This window comes from Lemur catta, chromosome 5 (genome assembly GCF_020740605.2).
Source record: "Lemur catta isolate mLemCat1 chromosome 5, mLemCat1.pri, whole genome shotgun sequence".
Lineage (NCBI taxonomy): Eukaryota > Metazoa > Chordata > Mammalia > Primates > Lemuridae > Lemur > Lemur catta.
In genome coordinates, this window is record NC_059132.1 from 70,728,181 (window position 1) to 70,746,490 (window position 18,310).

Genomic DNA, 18,310 nt, shown 5'->3' on the forward strand with positions numbered 1-18,310 from the left:
GTGACTGACAGATCAGGTTTCTTTCTCACTCCAAGTCCTCTCTCTCTGCTGACAAGATCTACACTAACTACCTTTATAAATGTTTCAATGAATCTTATCTTCATGCATTGGATTAGCAAGACCAACTCCCCACTGATAATGCAAACTAACCCTGAAATGTTTCATGCCTCACTGAAATTGAACTTTCAGTCTCCATTTGGACTGTGATGATCTTGATCTTTCACCTCTAGCAAAAATCTCATAGCTATACTTTTAAAGTTAGTAATGAGTGCTTCATTTGCTTTCCAAGCAGATAGAAAACGTATTTTAAATACATTTAGATGGCCATGACCTTTGTCTATGACTTAAAGGGTTCACCACAGGTAATAATTTTCTTTGCTCAGGAGACATTCTTAAATTTTCTTTGAAGAGATTTGGGCACCGACTCCATTGATGACACCACACACACACACACACACACACACACACACATACACACGTACACACACACATGCACGCACATGCACACATTTATTTTCACTTACTGCCTTTCTTCTACATCCAAAATCAAAATGTTTCTTTAAAGTGTATTTGGAAGTTAACATGACTATCAAAGGGTTCTAAAATCTGTCAACCTGCTAAATAAAATATAATGAAAATGCCAGCTAAATATGTCTACATTAAAAGACGTACATCATCTTAACACTAGACTAAGCAAGACAAAGGTCTAATGTCTATAAGCAGCAAATGAGGTCCAGATCCCGAAACTGAAGTTCTGACTGTCATATACAGCCAGGTGGGGCCAGAATCACATGGGGTGGTTTTAGGTTTTTCTACACTGAACTAGGAAAACAATAATTTCATGATAAGGGCCAATCTAAAACTATTCCACTCTATTTTGCTTATTTCTGTGAGGTTTACAACATGAAATAGAGATTTTTGAAAACTGTAATATCACACTAAATGTAAGCTTCTAAAAGGCAGACACCAGATTGTCAGGGCTCAGAACACAATACCCCAAAGTCTGGTGCTTGACATCCTGAGTATTTTTGAGCTAAAGGAAACAGGAGGGCCTCGAAGGCTAGAAAGTCTCTCTAAACTTCCCCCACTCACCTGTCCTTTGTCCCTCTTTCTCTTGCCCCTGAGAGGATTATAGAAACTGGAATTACTCTCCCCCAAGGAGGATTATAGAAACTAGAAAGGTCACTCTCTGACTTCTTCCATTCTCTCCTGAAGACCCTCATGTGTCAGGTGTCCTGCCCCATACCCACGGTTAGGGGAGAGGCATGTCTTACAGAGACACAGAAAAGAATCTGAAAAAACAGGCCTGGCTAAATTGCCCCCAGTTTATTATCATTAGATCATATACCCTTTTGTCCAATCATGTTTCTCCACAACTATCCACTTCTTTCATCAGACTTAGCATAAAAACAGTTTTCCCTGGGTCTTTGGGTCTTCATTTCTGAAGCCTCCTGGGTCACGTAAAACTTGGGTTAAATAAATTTGTTATGCTTTTCTCTTGTTTATCTGTCTTTTGTTATAGGGGTGTCAGCTATAAACCTTGCGATGGGTGAGCAAAAGATTACTTTTTCTCCCTACAAAATCTTACTGTCCTTATTATTGTTTATGGTGGAAAACAGTACTTAAGACAAGTTAAGTGGATGCTTAACTACTGGCTGGCTACTGCATTCTATTTTTAAAGCTAGATGGTGGACATAGGGTTGTTTATTATGCTTTAAACTGTATGTATATGTTTTACACACTTTTTGTATCTATAATCTATTTTGTAATTTTAAAAAGAAGGAGATTCCTGAGGCCCATTTGCCAGACATTCTAATTCAATAGGCCTAAGGTGGATATAAAGAAAAGTTTATTTTTCTAATCACCCAGGTAATACCAGTGTAAGTGGTCTGCGACATCCATTTTGGGAAACAAAATAATAAACAAGTAAACATAAATAACATGTCTATAATCAGTACACTGCTATTAGGGTAAAGGTGCCTATTATGTTGGTTCAAATGATCATGCTTAGCCTTAAACACAGATAACCTGGAGTGTAGCATAAATATTACTCCCAGATCTGATTGGAAACTCCTTCCTAACTTGCCCTGACTTTTATGATTCTTAATGCTTTTCTTTTCTTTTTCTTTTTTCCTTTGGAGATCTGAAGACAGAAATCCTTAATTATATTTCTCTCCTACTCATCTTAATACATAGACTCCCAAAATTTTACAAAGTTCTATAGCTTTGTAACTTTACTTGGAAGTTAAAGCCTCATATTCACTTCACAGTTTAGATAATGGCTTTTAGCTGAATCCTTACAAGAAGAAATATTGAGGTAAAAGAAGAGAGTGTATCTTTTCCTAAACCCTACCTTTCTTGCTTTTTCACTAAACACCAGCATAAATGGTAGACAAATAAAGTATCTCTATAACAACAATATGAAAACCACATAATCTCTCCAAACATGGGGGAATAATTCTCTAGTATCTTAAAAAAAAAAGTTCTTTTATAACAGGAATCCCTGTGGTAGTTGCTATAAGGCAGAAGTAACTTGACTTTAAATACAGTGATTCTCTTAGCAAGTCTCACAAGGTTTAAAACTTTTGCAGCGTTTTGGAGGAAAAAAAAAATCAAATTTTCTACCACAGAACTTTATATTTCAAACAGAAAATTCAACTAAATTAATGTACATGGTTTTAAACAACGAATAAGTGTTTATTCTGTGCCTCTCATGTCAGAATAAAATATAAAACATTCTGATCTATCTTCTTATATTTGGCAATGAAACTAGGATTCTCCAAGTCTTATTACTTTTTCTATTGTTTAAAAAAAGGAACTACAACCACATGTGCACACACACACACACAAACACCTTCACCACCAGTTGGACCACATTAGCAGCACACCCTGTAATTTTGCAGTTTTGAAAAATTGTGTTTCAAATACTGGAATGAATAAATAACAACCACAGAAGAGAACCTAACCATGTTTCCAGCATTTAAATAAAAATAGTTTAAAATTTAAAAGCCACAAAATAAGGCTGTCAGTCAGCTATGTCCCTAAACAGTCTCATTTAAATACCTAAAATATATACTGGCATTCCAGTCTATATACATTGTTATGCACATACATTGAGTTCCTTCTGCTGCTAAAATCATTATAAATTCTAGTGGGCTCACTGGAACAAAAATAACCTAAGTTATAAAAAAAGAAATCATTGTTTAACTTTAACAAAAAGTAATAAAGTTACTTCTTGCCAAAGTACAGGCTGTGAGTTTAAAGGCATGCAATAATTCTTTCATTCCATGATAAAATGGAATTATTTGGTAACCAATAATTTTACTAAAAATCATTTAAAATGAAAGGTATATAAGTAACAAAGAAAGTCCTCCCAAGTTATATAATAACTTTGTAAACTAAAAATAAAAGAATCATTTCAAATGACACTATTATATCTGTATACATTCGCAAATCTTTAAAAACAAATACACAGTACACAACCACGCATTTTCTTTAATACATGAGAGCATATACTAAACATGCATATGTTATATATAAAGTATATGTAAATATACAAGAGCATAAATGAAATGTAAAAAAAGTTAATAACACAAAATCCTGAAGAAACATACACTGTATGACTCCAGTATATAAAACTCTAGAAAACACAAACTAATCTATAGTGACAAAAAGCAGGTCAGTGGCTGCCTGGGGAAGAGGAGTGCTAAGAAGGGCAGATGATGAAATGCCAAAGGGACACAGGAAACTTTTGAGGGCGACGGTAATATAGTTGGGATATTTGTGTCCTCTAAATCTCATGTTGAAATTTGATCTCTAATTTTGGAGGTGGGGCCTGGCAGGAGGTGTTTGAGTCATGGGAGTGGATCCCTCATGAAAGGCTTGGTGCTCTCCTCCCAGTAATGAGTGAGTTCTCATTCTATTAGTTCCCATGAGACCAGGATGTTAAAAAGAGCCTGGCACCTCCTTCCCTCTCTCTTGCCCCCTCTTGTCTTTCTTGCCTCCTCTCTCACCATGTGACTGACATTCCTGCTCCCTCTTTGCCTTTCACCATGATTGGAAGCTTCCTGAAGTCCCCACCAGAAGCAAATGCTGGCACCATGCTTCTTGTACAGCCTCCAGAACTGTGAGCCAAATAAACCTCTGTCTTTATAAATTACCCAGCTTCACGTATTCTTCTATAGCAATGCAAAATGACTAAGGTAGACAGACATGTTCACTGTCTTGATTGTGGTGATGATTTCACAAGTGTACACATATGTCAAAACATTAAACTGTTTAAATTCATACAGTTGATTGTATGTCAATGATACTTCAATAAACCTGTTTAAAAAAGAATATAGCAGGTACTCAGGAAATACTTTTGGAAAGCATAAACTGGATGAAAATGAAAATAGATGTTAAGAACACAAAATCCTAAGCATGAACTGAAGTGGGAACCCATTATGTCTTCCCTCGTTCAATAGTATCCTTTTCTGAATGAGAGAATATAGGTAGAAAAGGAGAAATAAGCCATCACAAAAAGTCCCTCAGTATGAAGTTGTAGGGCCTTTCAGCCAAGGAAGAACCACCTGTAAACAGCTTCTGAAATGGACAACTGCTACCTCAATAAACAAATACAATTCTTTTTGCCAGTCCCCTAATAATTGAATGATTTCTTTGATCTCATCTTAGAAACCTGCCCTAATTTCTCCTTTCTATATCACTTTCACTTGCCATTAAACATACTGACCCTTTTACCACCAATTTAGTTCATTATGAACTTTTTAGCAACTAAGGACTAGCCAATAGTGGGTATCCTCAGTCTGTGAGTCTTAGATGAAAAGTCCCTTTCCTAGGACGCCTATGTCCTTTGTCTTCCAATTTCCCACTGAGGTAGAAAAAAAATCACCATCTCTATTTCATTCATCTCCCTTGCTCTGCTCTTTGAAATCCTCAATTCCACTCATCATGACCAATTCTAGCATCATCCTACTATGTGAATACACCTGCTTCTTTCATAAGCTGCTATGGTTATGAGTTTTCTGTGACATGATTCCTTCATGTTCAAAACATAGTTTTGAACAAAATAAAAGCTCAGCATGCACTTACGTCTAAGTAAAGTTAGTCCCCATGACTCACCTCATTTCCACCAACTGCCTTGGTTAAAATCACTGCAGAAGACACAGGAGGAGGCATGCAACCTACTGTCTGTAAACTGAAAAATAAAATAAAATCCAATTATAAATAGTTTTCTTCAATTATAAATAGATTTCACTACATTTATTTTAAAACAGAAGAGCTGAGCAAATGAAAATAGGAAATTATTTATTGATGCACATGCCCTGTTGGATTTAGACAATTCTATGTGAGGCAACATGGCTTGGAAGATGCTGCAAATGCATGAGTTCTAAGCTCTCATTCTATTCCACAGGCTTGGGTGGTTTTATTTGTTAAGTTACTTAAGCTCTTATTACACAACTGGAAAAGCAGTTGAGTTATTCTGAGTACAGTCATTAAAAGATAACCAAAATGTTTAATCATCTGGTAAGTGTATATAATCTTAGGTTATTTTCAAGAAAAATAATAAATTTTTCCTTATACTTTTTGTAGAAGTCTTTTGGTAAAATTAAAGCTTTAAAACCACTTCCAAAGTTCAAAAATATATAATAAAACACAACCTTACATTTTCTGATTTCCTTCTATAAAACAGCAGTTCTCAAACTTTCATCTCATAAAAGACAGTTTCATGCTATAATATCATTATAGAAAAAGGCATGACACAATCATATACTTCTCGCATTCAGACTCTGTAGTAAATTCTAGTATCTATTCTCAATTTGGTTTTTATTAAATTATGTGCATACTCCCAAGATCACAAGTCTATTCTCTCAGCTTAAGATAGACAATAAACTGCATGAGAAGCAAATGAAACTATGAGTAGTAAATATAAGTGCTAAAAATAAAAGATAAAACACTATTCAGAATTCATATAGAATATACCTTCTGGGGAGAGTGAGTGGCTGACCTAAGAGGAAAGTTCCTACAAGGCATAGAGGACACAGAGTATCTGATTTAGATTTTGAATGAGTATGAGTACGGATTACAGTGGACCCTTTAGCAACACAAAATTGAACTACAAGGGTGCAGTTACACATGGGCTTTCTTCCGCCTCTGCCGCCCCCAAAACAGCAAGACCAATCCCTCCTCTTCCTCCTCCTCCTCAGCCTATTAAACATGAAGATGATGAGAATGAAGACCTATATAATGATCCACTTCCACTTAATGAATAGTAAATATATTTTCTCTTCCTTATGATTTTCTTAAAAACATTTTCTTTTCTCTGGCTCGCTTTATCATAAGAATACAGTATATAATACATGTAGTACACAAAATCTCTGTTAACCAACTGTTTATGTTATAGGTAAGGCTTCTGGTCAACAGTAGGCTATTAGTAGTTACGCTTTGGGGGAATCAAAACTTATATGTGAATTTTCAACTACACGGGGTCAGCACCCCTAACCCCTGAGTTGTTGAAGGGTAAATTGTATTTTTATTCTTTTTTGTGAGAATTTATTATCTAAACTTTATGCAAGGAATTTACATTAGCTCTGAAATAAAAAATAAAAATGTTTTAATTCATTTTGATTGAAACATAAGAAAATATGCTTTATGGAATTTCCATCTTAATTCAGTTCAATATGATACGATCCTTTAAGGTCTATTTTCCCATGTGATGCTAAAGTAGTCTGTCCTATTATGAATTCATAATCTCTGAGCCTTCCTTGTGGTCCACTATTATCATCACTAATACTTACTAAGCTTTACCATTTGTAGTAGATACTATTCTAGATATTTTACATGCACTATCTCATTTAGTCCTCAAAATTATTTAAGATAAATACCATTATTATTCTTATTTTACTGAAAACTGAAGTGAAGAGAGGAGTTAAGTAACTTGCCCAAGTTCACAAAGCCAGCTACCGAGGGTTAACCTTTTATTCTGGCATCCAGCGTCAAAGACTAATCTAGATCTCCCTCTCCAGCCTCTGTGCCTTCTATTCCCCCTACCACCAACACTAGGGACAGGTATTCTCAGGTACTTTTGATATTTCTAGCTTCTCCAATCATTCTCTCACTTCTGACCACTTTCCTTCTATGTACAAAAAAAGAGAATTCTTCCTATCTTTAAAAACATCCCTAAACTATATATTGAACACATATGCCTTCCATGGGTAGGATCCTATACCAGGGTACTAAAAAAAAAAAAAAAAAACAGCATAAGACATTATTCTTGCCTTCAAGGAGGCACAAGATTCAATGCACAAATATAGATAACTAACAACAAAATTATTACTATTGTCTCCTGAGGATACAATCCTGCTTTTTTTCATTGTGACTCGCTGTTGACCTTTTTTAAAGAGTGCTCTACCTCCATGACCCCACAGATCATTCTCCTTTTACTACTCTAAAATGGGCCTTGTGCCCCCTCTACTAATAAAAATTGTAACCTTAAAAGTAACTGAGACAGTATAGGGACAAGGCTCCGTCCTTACTTCTGACCAAGGGAGGCAACATTGGACAGCATGACCCAGCCTAATTAACTTTAAAAGAAGGAAAAAAAAAAAAAAGTAAATTACCTCCTACCCACTGGAATTCAGCCCATACCCATAAAAGGACAGGGCCAAGCCATCTGTCTCTTGAGTAATGTTTTCCAAGACCACTGAAGCAAGATGCTGACACTAGCTGATAAAGAACCTGGCTCCAAAGAAACCAGACCTGTATGGGTCTAACCACCTCACGCCAACAAGGACCCCCATGCTGACCTTATCCTGACTTTTCCCTCATTATAATCTCATTTTAATGCTAAAAATCACACCTGGGGGAGAGATTTAACAGGATAATCAGACATAGAACACATGAAGAAGCAGGTAACAGGACTACGCAGGCACAAGACTATCTCAACCTCCACGTGCCTACACGGCACCCTTTTGCCGCCTAAGCCTCGTTAAAACTCTCCCTGAACTCCCCTCCAGGGGCCAGACTGGGGATTTTTCCTTCGTGCTGTCTTCCTTGTGTTCAAACATGAGCCTCGATAAAGCCTTGCCTGTGACTCCCATTTGGCCTCTTACTATTAATAATTTCTATTACACAGAGAGCCCGAGGGCCTGTATCAGTAACATAAACAGTGATCTCCAAATCACCAAATCTAAAACCCTTTTCCCATATTCATTTTGTATACATTCTTGCTTCTCAGAGCACTCTTGGTTACCTTCGTACTTCCTCATTCCAATTTATCTTCTATCTTTTCAACCAGCCCATTCTCGGGTTTTTGCTGGCTCTCCTGCTTTCTTTCAAATCTCATTTTCAATATATGTACGAATACTTTCAAATTTACATTTTTAGCCCTAAATACCATTCCCAAATTTGTAACTGCCTATGACTGCCACCTCAAACTAAGCATGTCTAATATTGCATATATTTTTTTCCAGCTTTATTGAGGTATAATTGACACATAAATATTGTATATATTTATGGTATACAACATGATGTTTTGATATATGTATACATTATGAAATGACTACCACAATCAAGCTAATTAATATACCCATCACCTCACAGTTGTTTTGTTTTCTTTTTGTGGTGAGAACATATAAGATCTACTCTCTTTGCAATTTTCAAGTATACAATACACTATTATTAAGTATAGTCACCATGCTGTACAATAGATCTCCAGAATGAATTTATATAATTTCTAAAACAATCAATTTCCCCTCTGACTTTACCTATTTCTGTCAATGGATCAGTTTTTTTCCTAATGATCCAGTTTGAAACTTTGAAGTTACATGTGACTCCACTTGCTCCTCAGAAATCAATCCATTGCCACAACCAATTGTCCATTCTTCCCTCTAACTATTGCCACCATCCCTGTTTAGATGCTTTTCACCCAAGTCTGGATACCTAAAAATGCCTGCTGAATGTTCGCTCTACCTCCACTCTGTCCCTTGAACATAACAAGGCAAGGAAGGAGCATGTGTTCAGAATGTCTTTATTTCAATGGCTTAAACACAATTCTGAGGTAGGAGCTATGCAACTCCCTCAAGTTAACATACTAAGGGAGTACTTTCAAACTGGGGAGAAGGAGGGAGAAAAACTGAGCTAGGAAGAGCTTTCTTTAAGTGAGTTTGAGCAAGTGTATACTTCTTTAGGTTTAACATCTTAAGGCGAGAATTGTATGTTTGTTTTATTTAGCATCCTGAGATTCTAAGTATTACTCTTCTAATAATAAACCCAGTATAATGCTATCAGATTAATCTTTCTTAATGACCATTCTTTAACACATTGTTCTCTTGTTTAGTACTTTTAGGAGCTCTCTCCCCATCATCTATATCTTCAAATGCAAACTGTTCAACCCAGTAGTTCAGGTCTTCTGCAAGTTGGTTCTAAGGAAATGTTTTATCTCTTTCTCTTACTAATGCCTCATTTTTGAACTCTCTACTTTAGGAGTACCCAGCCTTTGCTGAACTGCTTATTCTTTAACTGATTACACCACTCAGCTGACAAATCATATGCTTCTCCATCTTGGTTAATTACTATCTTACATATATGTCCTACATACCCAACTAGCTTGAAGTTTCTGGGAGACACAAAAATGAGTAGCTATCTTCCTATTCTTTGAGTGCCCTACACATGGCAGATACTCAGTAACTATTGGTTCTTGATATGAATAATACATACTTGCTGTAAAATAATGTTATATTTATGTGGCATTTTATGCTTTTTGGTGAAATTTGATGTTTATTCTCTCAGACTCAATCTGGCCAAAACAGCACCCTTTCCCCCTCTCTTCCTAACCTATTTCTCCCCTATTAAGTAATGATGCCACCAATTACCCAGTGGTTCATATCTAAAACCCAAAAGTCACCCTTGGTTCCTCTCTGTCCTTCTCATTCTATATCCCCCCACCCATGGGTTCTGGAAGCTCTAACTCTGAGATCTATCCGGCACACGTTCATTTCTCTCCCTTACACTGCTACCTCACCATGCTGATTTCCTAGCTTCCTCTCTATTCTCTACCACCTACTCTCCACACAGCAGCCAGAGGAATCATCTGCAAATATAAATCAGACCACATCACTCCCTCCTTTCCATTCCTCCAACACTTTTCCTGCAGCACTCAGAATACAATCTGAATGGCCTATCTCTGCATACCGGGCTCCTGCCTACCTGTCCACCTCCAAGTCATATTTTTCTTCCTCTGTATCACCAGGCCTGGCCATCGTGGTTGCTTTGCTGACCTGGCAACACATCAGGCTTGATTCTGCCTTAGAGCCTTTGTACATTCTGTTTCCTTTGCCTAGAACATTCTGTCCCCAGAACTCTGCAATCTAAATTAATCACCAGCCTGCCCACCCAACCACTTTCAACCATATCACACCATACTTCTTTTTTCACATCACTTATCTCTATCTTGCTCATCAATTTACTTGTTTATTGATAATCACATGCCCTGAGTCTCCCCAACATGCAGAACTAGCTGGCATTTCACTATTTTTCTCCAATTCCTATAATAATTCCTGGCACATAGTAGGATATAAATAAATGGCTTGAATAAATGAATAAATAAGTGAACTCAATTGATATCTCCAACATCATTAGTAAGTAGGCAGTAAAAACATGATTATCCATTTTATAGATGGAGAAACTGAGGTCCAAGACTATTGAATAACTTTGCTCAAAGTTACATAGTATGTGAGGGATGGGGTCAGAACTCACTCTTCAGGCTCTAAGTTCCGTGTTTCAAATATTATACTATAATGCTAAAATGTGGTTACTTTTAAACCACTTCAAATAATTTTTTTTAAATTGTTAAATCCTTTTAATATACATGATAACATTTTTAATGAAAAACTCTAATAAAAATCTACTGTTAATTGAACTATTATATCAAACTTAGAACAAGTGAAAAAGTAAATATTTTTTCTTTCTTATACATTTTAAAAATACATATTATACTCAGCCATCACATGTTTACATTTGGTAAGATTTAAAATGCAAAGGCAAAGCATCCAGTAACAGTCTACGTTATATACATGCACACAGATCTTACATCCTCTAGTCCTTTTTATATTTCTCCCAAAACCACTCTTTTAAATTTCCAGAAAAGTATCCATCCCAGAACTTTAAGATGAAGCATGAAGGTGTATTTTAAGATTCTGTTAATTGTTTGAAGAACCTCCTTGACGAAACACTATTATTTTAAAGAAAAATAATAATGTTAGAAGTGTTTTTATTTCTTTATCAGGTAGTATGCCAAAGCATACTTTTGTATATAGTTGCCATAGAAACAATAATATCACTAGAGACACCCCGTTAAAAGTAGACACTTCAAAAGATTTAAACATACCCTTTTAAAAGCCATTCATTGATGGGTGTGATTGATAAAAGCTGAAGAAAAAGCCATATTGCTGTCGGGAAAAACGCAAGTGTAAAGATCTGAATAAACAGATGCAGTTTTATATGCACCAAAGCACTGGTCAGCTCCTGGAAAAATGAAGGACACAAAATAAACAAAGGTAAGAAAGCTATTTTGGAAAAGAGATTGCTACTAAAATAACATCACATGAGTTAGCTTTTAATGTTGAGGTTATTTTTCATAGCTGAACTTTTTATATACGCATATGAGACAGAATGTCATGATGATTATATTTTCATATAAAATTTTTGAAATATTCTAATTTCTTTCAAATATGTAATATGCCCTAACAATTCAGATTTATAAGATTATGGACCATGACTAATCTTTACAATGGTATAGATTTGAGGATTGTTGACACTATAAGCACACATGTATGTTTACCTACATAAAAAAAAATCTTTTAAAAAAATTTTAACAGTACCTATCACATTTTAATTAAATAATCACTATTCATTACATCAAACCTATAAGGCCTCAGTGTCACAAGATATTACTGAATTTACAAATAATAATTTGTAAAATGTTTTCTTCCATGATAGTCTCTAATTCAAAATGGCTTCTTCACCTACAATCTATTCATTAGCTTCTTTGTTAACATTAGCTGAATACCAGCTATATGCCATGATCTGAGCTTGTCATTTTACATGTGTTATCTCTTCTAATCCCCAAAATGACCCCATTAAGTAGATAATATTGTCCCCATTTTACTGATGAGGAAATTGCTACCTCATCCAATTCTCATAATAAACCCATTAGGTAGATAATATTGTCCCCATTTTACTGATGAGGAAATTGAAGTTAAGAGCTACTACACGGTGCACATCAGAATTAAACTCATTTCCAGCATGCTAGCAAACCCATGCCTGCTTCTTCCCACTGTATGACACTGCTGCCCCAAGAGGGGAAAAAATGTACATTAAACATGACAAACCAGGCACATGTTATGAATCTTACAGCTAAAAAAGGATAATTAGTTAACCTCTGGGGTTCAACTATATATAAATTTTAAAACATTAGTATTTGAATCTGTGTTATGTGGTTATTCAGTTGAAATAAAACAAATTCAGAGAGCAGTAGAAAAAAGTATAGTCCTTTAACAAAAAGCAAGTAATCATTAAAACATATTCAAAGATGCCAGAGATTCACTGATTATAAACATTGGACTGTAACGGCCCCTCTAGTTTAAGTAAGAGATCCAAGAGATCCTCAGCCTCAAAGACATTAGCCAAAGTTTATCAGTTTAATAGACAGCAGGTTAACCCAGATTCATTTGCCAATGGTAACGTTCTGAGATCTGCCTCACTGGGTCCCACTATCTCCCTGTGTGGAGACATACAGCAGTTACTTTTTTTTTTTTTTTTTGGTCACAAGATATCCCTAATGATATCTAAAGAATTTCTGGCAATCTGGGTCTAATTTAAGACCCCTGGGAGACACTGGGCCTACCAGAAGCCACATTAGGCCCTTGGATTAGACCTAAGAAAAAAACAAGCCACCCTTACAATGAATCAGAATTCCTAAAGTTCTACCCCAGATAAAACTCGAGCAACAGAAGTTCAGAGCATTTTTGACAGTCTTGAAACCAAATCTCATTTATATATACTCAGAGGCATTTGATAAATACCAAATAAATATTAGTATTTTTTAGTTTAAAAAAAAAATCATAATAAAATGATTAGCCAGAATGCTGTAACTAATCCATTTGCATATAATTCTGATAGGAATAGAAAACAGCATTACTTTTTTGAAAAACAATTTGGGAATGTATAACAAGGACTATAATACAATTCACATTCTTGGGCCCCCAAATTTTATGTCTAGGCATTTATCTCAAGGATATAAACGGTGGTTACAAACATTTATACACAGAATTGATCATCACAGTCACAGCACTATCTATTAAAGCAAAATCTGGAAGCAACTTAAATGTACAAATATGGGAGAATTAGATAAGTATAACCAGAGTGTTATGAGCTATGAAAAACTATGTTGATGAGGCTGTGGGAGTACAAGATCTCTGCCCTACTTTATCAATAGGAGTATAATTGGCATAACCTACGGAGAGCAATCTGGAAACTCATTCCTTCATTCAAAAAATACTTACTGAGCACCTGGCACCATTCTAGGTACTTGGAATATCTATCACAACCTAAACTACATATATCATTTGACCTAGCAATTCCACTTCCAGGAATTTATCCTTCACATATGTTCACAAATGCCATATTTTTAGGTTATCCTTTACAACATGTTTGTAATAGCAAGACCTTGTAAATTACCTGAATGTCCATCAATAAAGGACAAGTAAAACATATCACAACACATCTATACAATATAATACTATTTGGTGTACAAAAAGCAACAGAGTTCTTTATGTGTTGATATGAAACAATCTACAAAATGTTTTTTCAATAAAGTAAGGTAAGGTGCCAAACATTATAAAATACTACACTTTGTAGAGGGATGGGATACACATCTGTATGTTTTGCATAGAGTATCTCTGGAAAGGTACATAGAAACTGCTAACATTGGTTATCCCCAGAGAAGAGAACGAGATATCTGGTGGAGGGGTGAAAGGAAGACTTATCATACATACACTTTTGTACCTTTTGATTCTGAACAATGTAAATAAATCATATGTTCTTAAAGGAAAAAATTTATTTTTATTATAAAATATAAGTAAAGAAAAAATTGAATAATATTAAATTACATGGAAAAAATAGGATAAGATTATGTATGTGTATATGTTTGTAAGTATGTGTATACAAATACATACATATACAATTTTACTTTTAAAAATATTTTGTTTTTAAACTATTCTATATATAAAATATGTTTTAAACAAGGGCTAAAAATACATGAATGATAATAAGTTGTTTTTATTCTTTCTAATCTTTCTATAATGAGTAAATACCATTTTTATAACCAGAAAAAGTTATAAAAACTAAGATGTAGATAGAAAATGCTAGCTTACCTAATAAATGATAATTAGAAATTGACATTGCATCAGAATGTGGTACAGTAAAGAACCCAGCAAAATGAGTCACAACAACCTACCATGTTGGGCCATGAGGGACTTCTTAACAAAGGGGAAGTATTTTTAATAAAGATTTTTCAAGACTGTCACAAAAAACCCAGGGTCATCTATTTTCCACATCTTCATACAATCATAAAGATGAAATAAATTAACAATAGAAAAGAAGCAAGTAAACCCTATAAAATCCAAAATAGTATTATTCTATATATACCCGTGTAGAATTTAGGGCCACATATTCAAATAAATGCCATCATGAATAATTGAAAAGTTGCCTCTGCATAACATTTTGTTTATTCACATGTAATACAGGTCAAATTCCATTAAAATAAACTTAAGGAGACACTCCACATAATGTACCGATTATACCAGAGTCTCACTGACAGCATCAAGAATTGCTTAAAGCCAGGGCTCTGACTGGGACGTAGAAATATTTTCATTACATACCAATTTCCCTTCTAACCCTTATTTGACCTTTATCTGATTCACTTTCTGAGAGTCAGTCTCATAGCTCTGGGCTTGAAACAAGCAGCATATGCCTAAAGTTAAGAATTTGCTATATTTACTTTTCAGCTAATGAGATTTAAAAAACAATAAACTGTTTAGAAAAATAAAGAAAAATCTGTATATTCTGCCCTATTCAGGACCCTTTTTCAGGCCTTGAGTCTGAAGCTCATCTTTGCTTCCAACCCCAGCCCAAGCACAGTGCCTTGTAGCCATGGCACTTAATTGGTATTTGTTTAAGTGAATTGACCCTGCCACAGTCTGTTAAGTGACAAATACTCTGAAACTGTAGGTTTGAAGTTGGCTAAATATAAAATAAATTTTAAATGTGACCTTATTTCACTTCAATATATAACATAATTTCAGAAACTATTTCAACAGGTATTTCAAAAATGAGTTAACAAATGTCATAAAACTGAAGACATGGCATTGCATTAGCACATGTCCTTTATAATTTCTATAAATTAGTAAAATAAATTTTAGAATACACATCATTAAATCAATGAGTAATACCATAAGAAATGTTCCACATAAATCAAACTTGAACGGGATCAACACAAATGCTTCCAAATAAACTCAATTCAATAATAACTTACTGTCTTCTGTTTTCAAAAATGCACTCTCCTAGGACCCCATAAGATATAGAAATCATAGTCCCAGCTGAAATTAATTTAGTATTATTAACTAGAAAACAAATAACAAGACTGCTACTTCCTAATTAGTAAGTTAGGTTACCCAGGAAACTAGCAGGGCTTAGAGATGATTTAATAGTACACAATGATGCAATCTAGGACATCTTAAGTTAAATGGCTTTTGAAAATGACTTAATGTATTAGTTTGAAAAGGGCCTTTGATGGAGGAAATGGCTTTGATGGTTACTTAGATACCATGATAAACCATGAGATCAAGGCACTTCATCATTACATCCAAATTAGCTGAATGACTCTGAATGTTTCTTAGGTGCTTACGAAGGAAGTTGGTCCTTAGAGAAATGCTGATAGCTGTGACATTCTTCCTTCTTTAATTCTTGCATCCCACAAAGTTGGCTGCTTTACAGAATAGCATTAAGTAAGAAGCTAAGGAGTCAGAGAAATCAAGTCTCTTGCCAGCTTTCTCATGTCATAAGTAACAGCTGTAGCCATTAAGCAGCCACCAGGGGACGTAGTTAGAGCAACGTCCCAAGTAGAGGACTTGGGTAAGGCAGCTGCTCCACAAAGAGCATTAGCCAAGGCCAGCAGGAAGACCTCCAGGTAACTTTCTGTATTACTCTGTCCCACATTTGAGAACCAATATTAGAACTCGGGTGTTGACAGAAAAAGCCTGTGCTCTGTAAGCACTAATCGTGGTCCTTTCATATCAATATTGTTTACAAAAACTGGAATTTGACATATTTAGGAAATCCCATCCTATGCCAGTTTTTTCCAGAAGAGCAAGTAATTTTCAAGAATATTTAAAATTCTTGAGACACAATTTATCAGTTGTAAACACTACATACTAATCCTACATGTATCAAAAAATACCCCCCAAAAACATTTATACCAACCTGGTAGCTACAGAAGACATAAATTTAGTAAAGTAATATTTTTCCATGTTGTTACGAGGGTGACCTAAGAAAGAGTTAACTAAATTTGGTCTTCATTCAAATCACACTTAAAAGAAAATGAAAGTAAAATAAATAAAGGCAAGAAATAACACTGAACCAGAATTTTAACTTTTAAAACCATTTCCAAAAAAAAATCCTTCTTATAGTCAGATTTTCCTATTTACATAAGAATGAGCATATTAGAATAACTTTATGTAATTTCTTCAAAAGTAAATGGGTATTTTTCCTCTTTGTTTTCTTCCATTAAAAGTCAAAAGAGAATCATAAGTCCTACTTATTCCTCTCTCCCATGTAAAAATGTCTGGATTTCTTTACTTCAAAGAGAATCCTATGTTTAGTGAAACCTGGATCAGTAAATAGCATTACACATATTGTCTGTATGAAATTGTTATTTGCATGAAAAATACCAATATTCTATTAATTAATTAGTTAATATTATTAATATTTGATAGATATGCTAAGGAAGAATATGTTTTTTAAAAATAAAAATTAGTTGAAAGTTATAACAAAATAAGCAATACTGAACAGCATGAGTCCTGGGAAAAAAGGATGATCCGCAGAAGTTACAGAAACCCAAACTAAACATCAACAGCTCAACTTGTGCCCAAGCATAGCAGGCACCACTGTAGTTATCACCATAAGTTGAAGAAGACATGAAGATGCTTCATGTTCCGTTGCCGTATTAAAAACATACTCATTATAACCACATCCTTAGGGTCCATACTGCTCAACTATAAAGTTTTCATAATATGCATACGTAGAAACGAAACACAAGTCCTTTGCACATAAGGACATAAGTTCTTCAAGATAACTGGAAGTCCAAGTTATCTTCTGTTATAGTGAAGCCTTCAGATTATAGCTATAAATGGCTTTACAAGGGGACCCTAAAATTTCAAGTAAGTATAAATTAAATTTTTCTCCCTGCTTTTCATGTGCCCCATAGGTGATAGTACCTCCGTTTTTAATGATAGTCCACTGTTAAAGAATATTGTTGCAACAGCAATGTAGGATACAGTTATTTCTGGCTTCAGTGGTCCTAAAAAGAGAAAAATGAGTTACTGTTAGAAAAAATATTCCAGTAGATACCTTGGTATAAAAGAAGAATCTATTGCAGGATAACAAGTGGTCGTTTATGTTTTAGTGTTGTCCCTAGTGTTCTTCTGTCCTGACAGAGGTAAGCTTTTGTGTGATGCAGCCTAACTCGAGAGAGGATTTTCCAGAGGGCAAGGATCATAGCTGTCTGGTTTAGCACAGTATCCTCAGACCAGAAGAAGCAGCACACAGGATAGCATGTAGGTAACATCCTTCAACACAGGTCCTAATTGTATCTATCATGGTATCAGTGCTTATATAACAATCAAAATACCCCTGAACCCAAAGAACAGACTCAATGGAAGAAGTTCCCTTCTGTTGAGCAAATATTACTTTATTCCTTCTAGGATGCTAGAAATAAAAGCTTGTAATCATGTATGCATTCGGTATTCATTCTACAAATACTTTTTGAGCACTTACTATATGAATGAGATAATACATATAGAGTACTTAATAATATATTCCTATGATTATAATAATTATTAAATTGTTCTAAGCCCTGGGGAGACTGTGATGAACCAGACAGACCTGGTCCTAGCCCTCCAGGAAATCCTCTCTGGAATTAGGTTGGCTGAATTGAAAATATGTTAACACTATAAGAACAAGAGGGGCAATCCTG

The 18,310-nt window shown here is 34.9% G+C and overlaps 1 protein-coding gene across 2 annotated transcripts in view; it reads right to left on the reverse strand.

The window, feature by feature from the left end:
• Window positions 1-18,310, reverse strand: part of SLC10A7 (solute carrier family 10 member 7) — a 210,536-nt gene that overhangs the window by 186,369 nt on the left and 5,857 nt on the right. For both annotated transcript variants that reach the window (XM_045552085.1, XM_045552086.1), the window contains exons 2-4: window positions 17,553-17,635; window positions 11,387-11,523; window positions 5,122-5,197 (exon numbers count right to left, since the gene is read on the reverse strand). In XM_045552085.1, coding sequence (XP_045408041.1) covers window positions 5,122-5,197; window positions 11,387-11,523; window positions 17,553-17,635 — 296 coding nt within the window. The remainder of the gene's footprint in view (window positions 1-5,121; window positions 5,198-11,386; window positions 11,524-17,552; window positions 17,636-18,310) is intronic.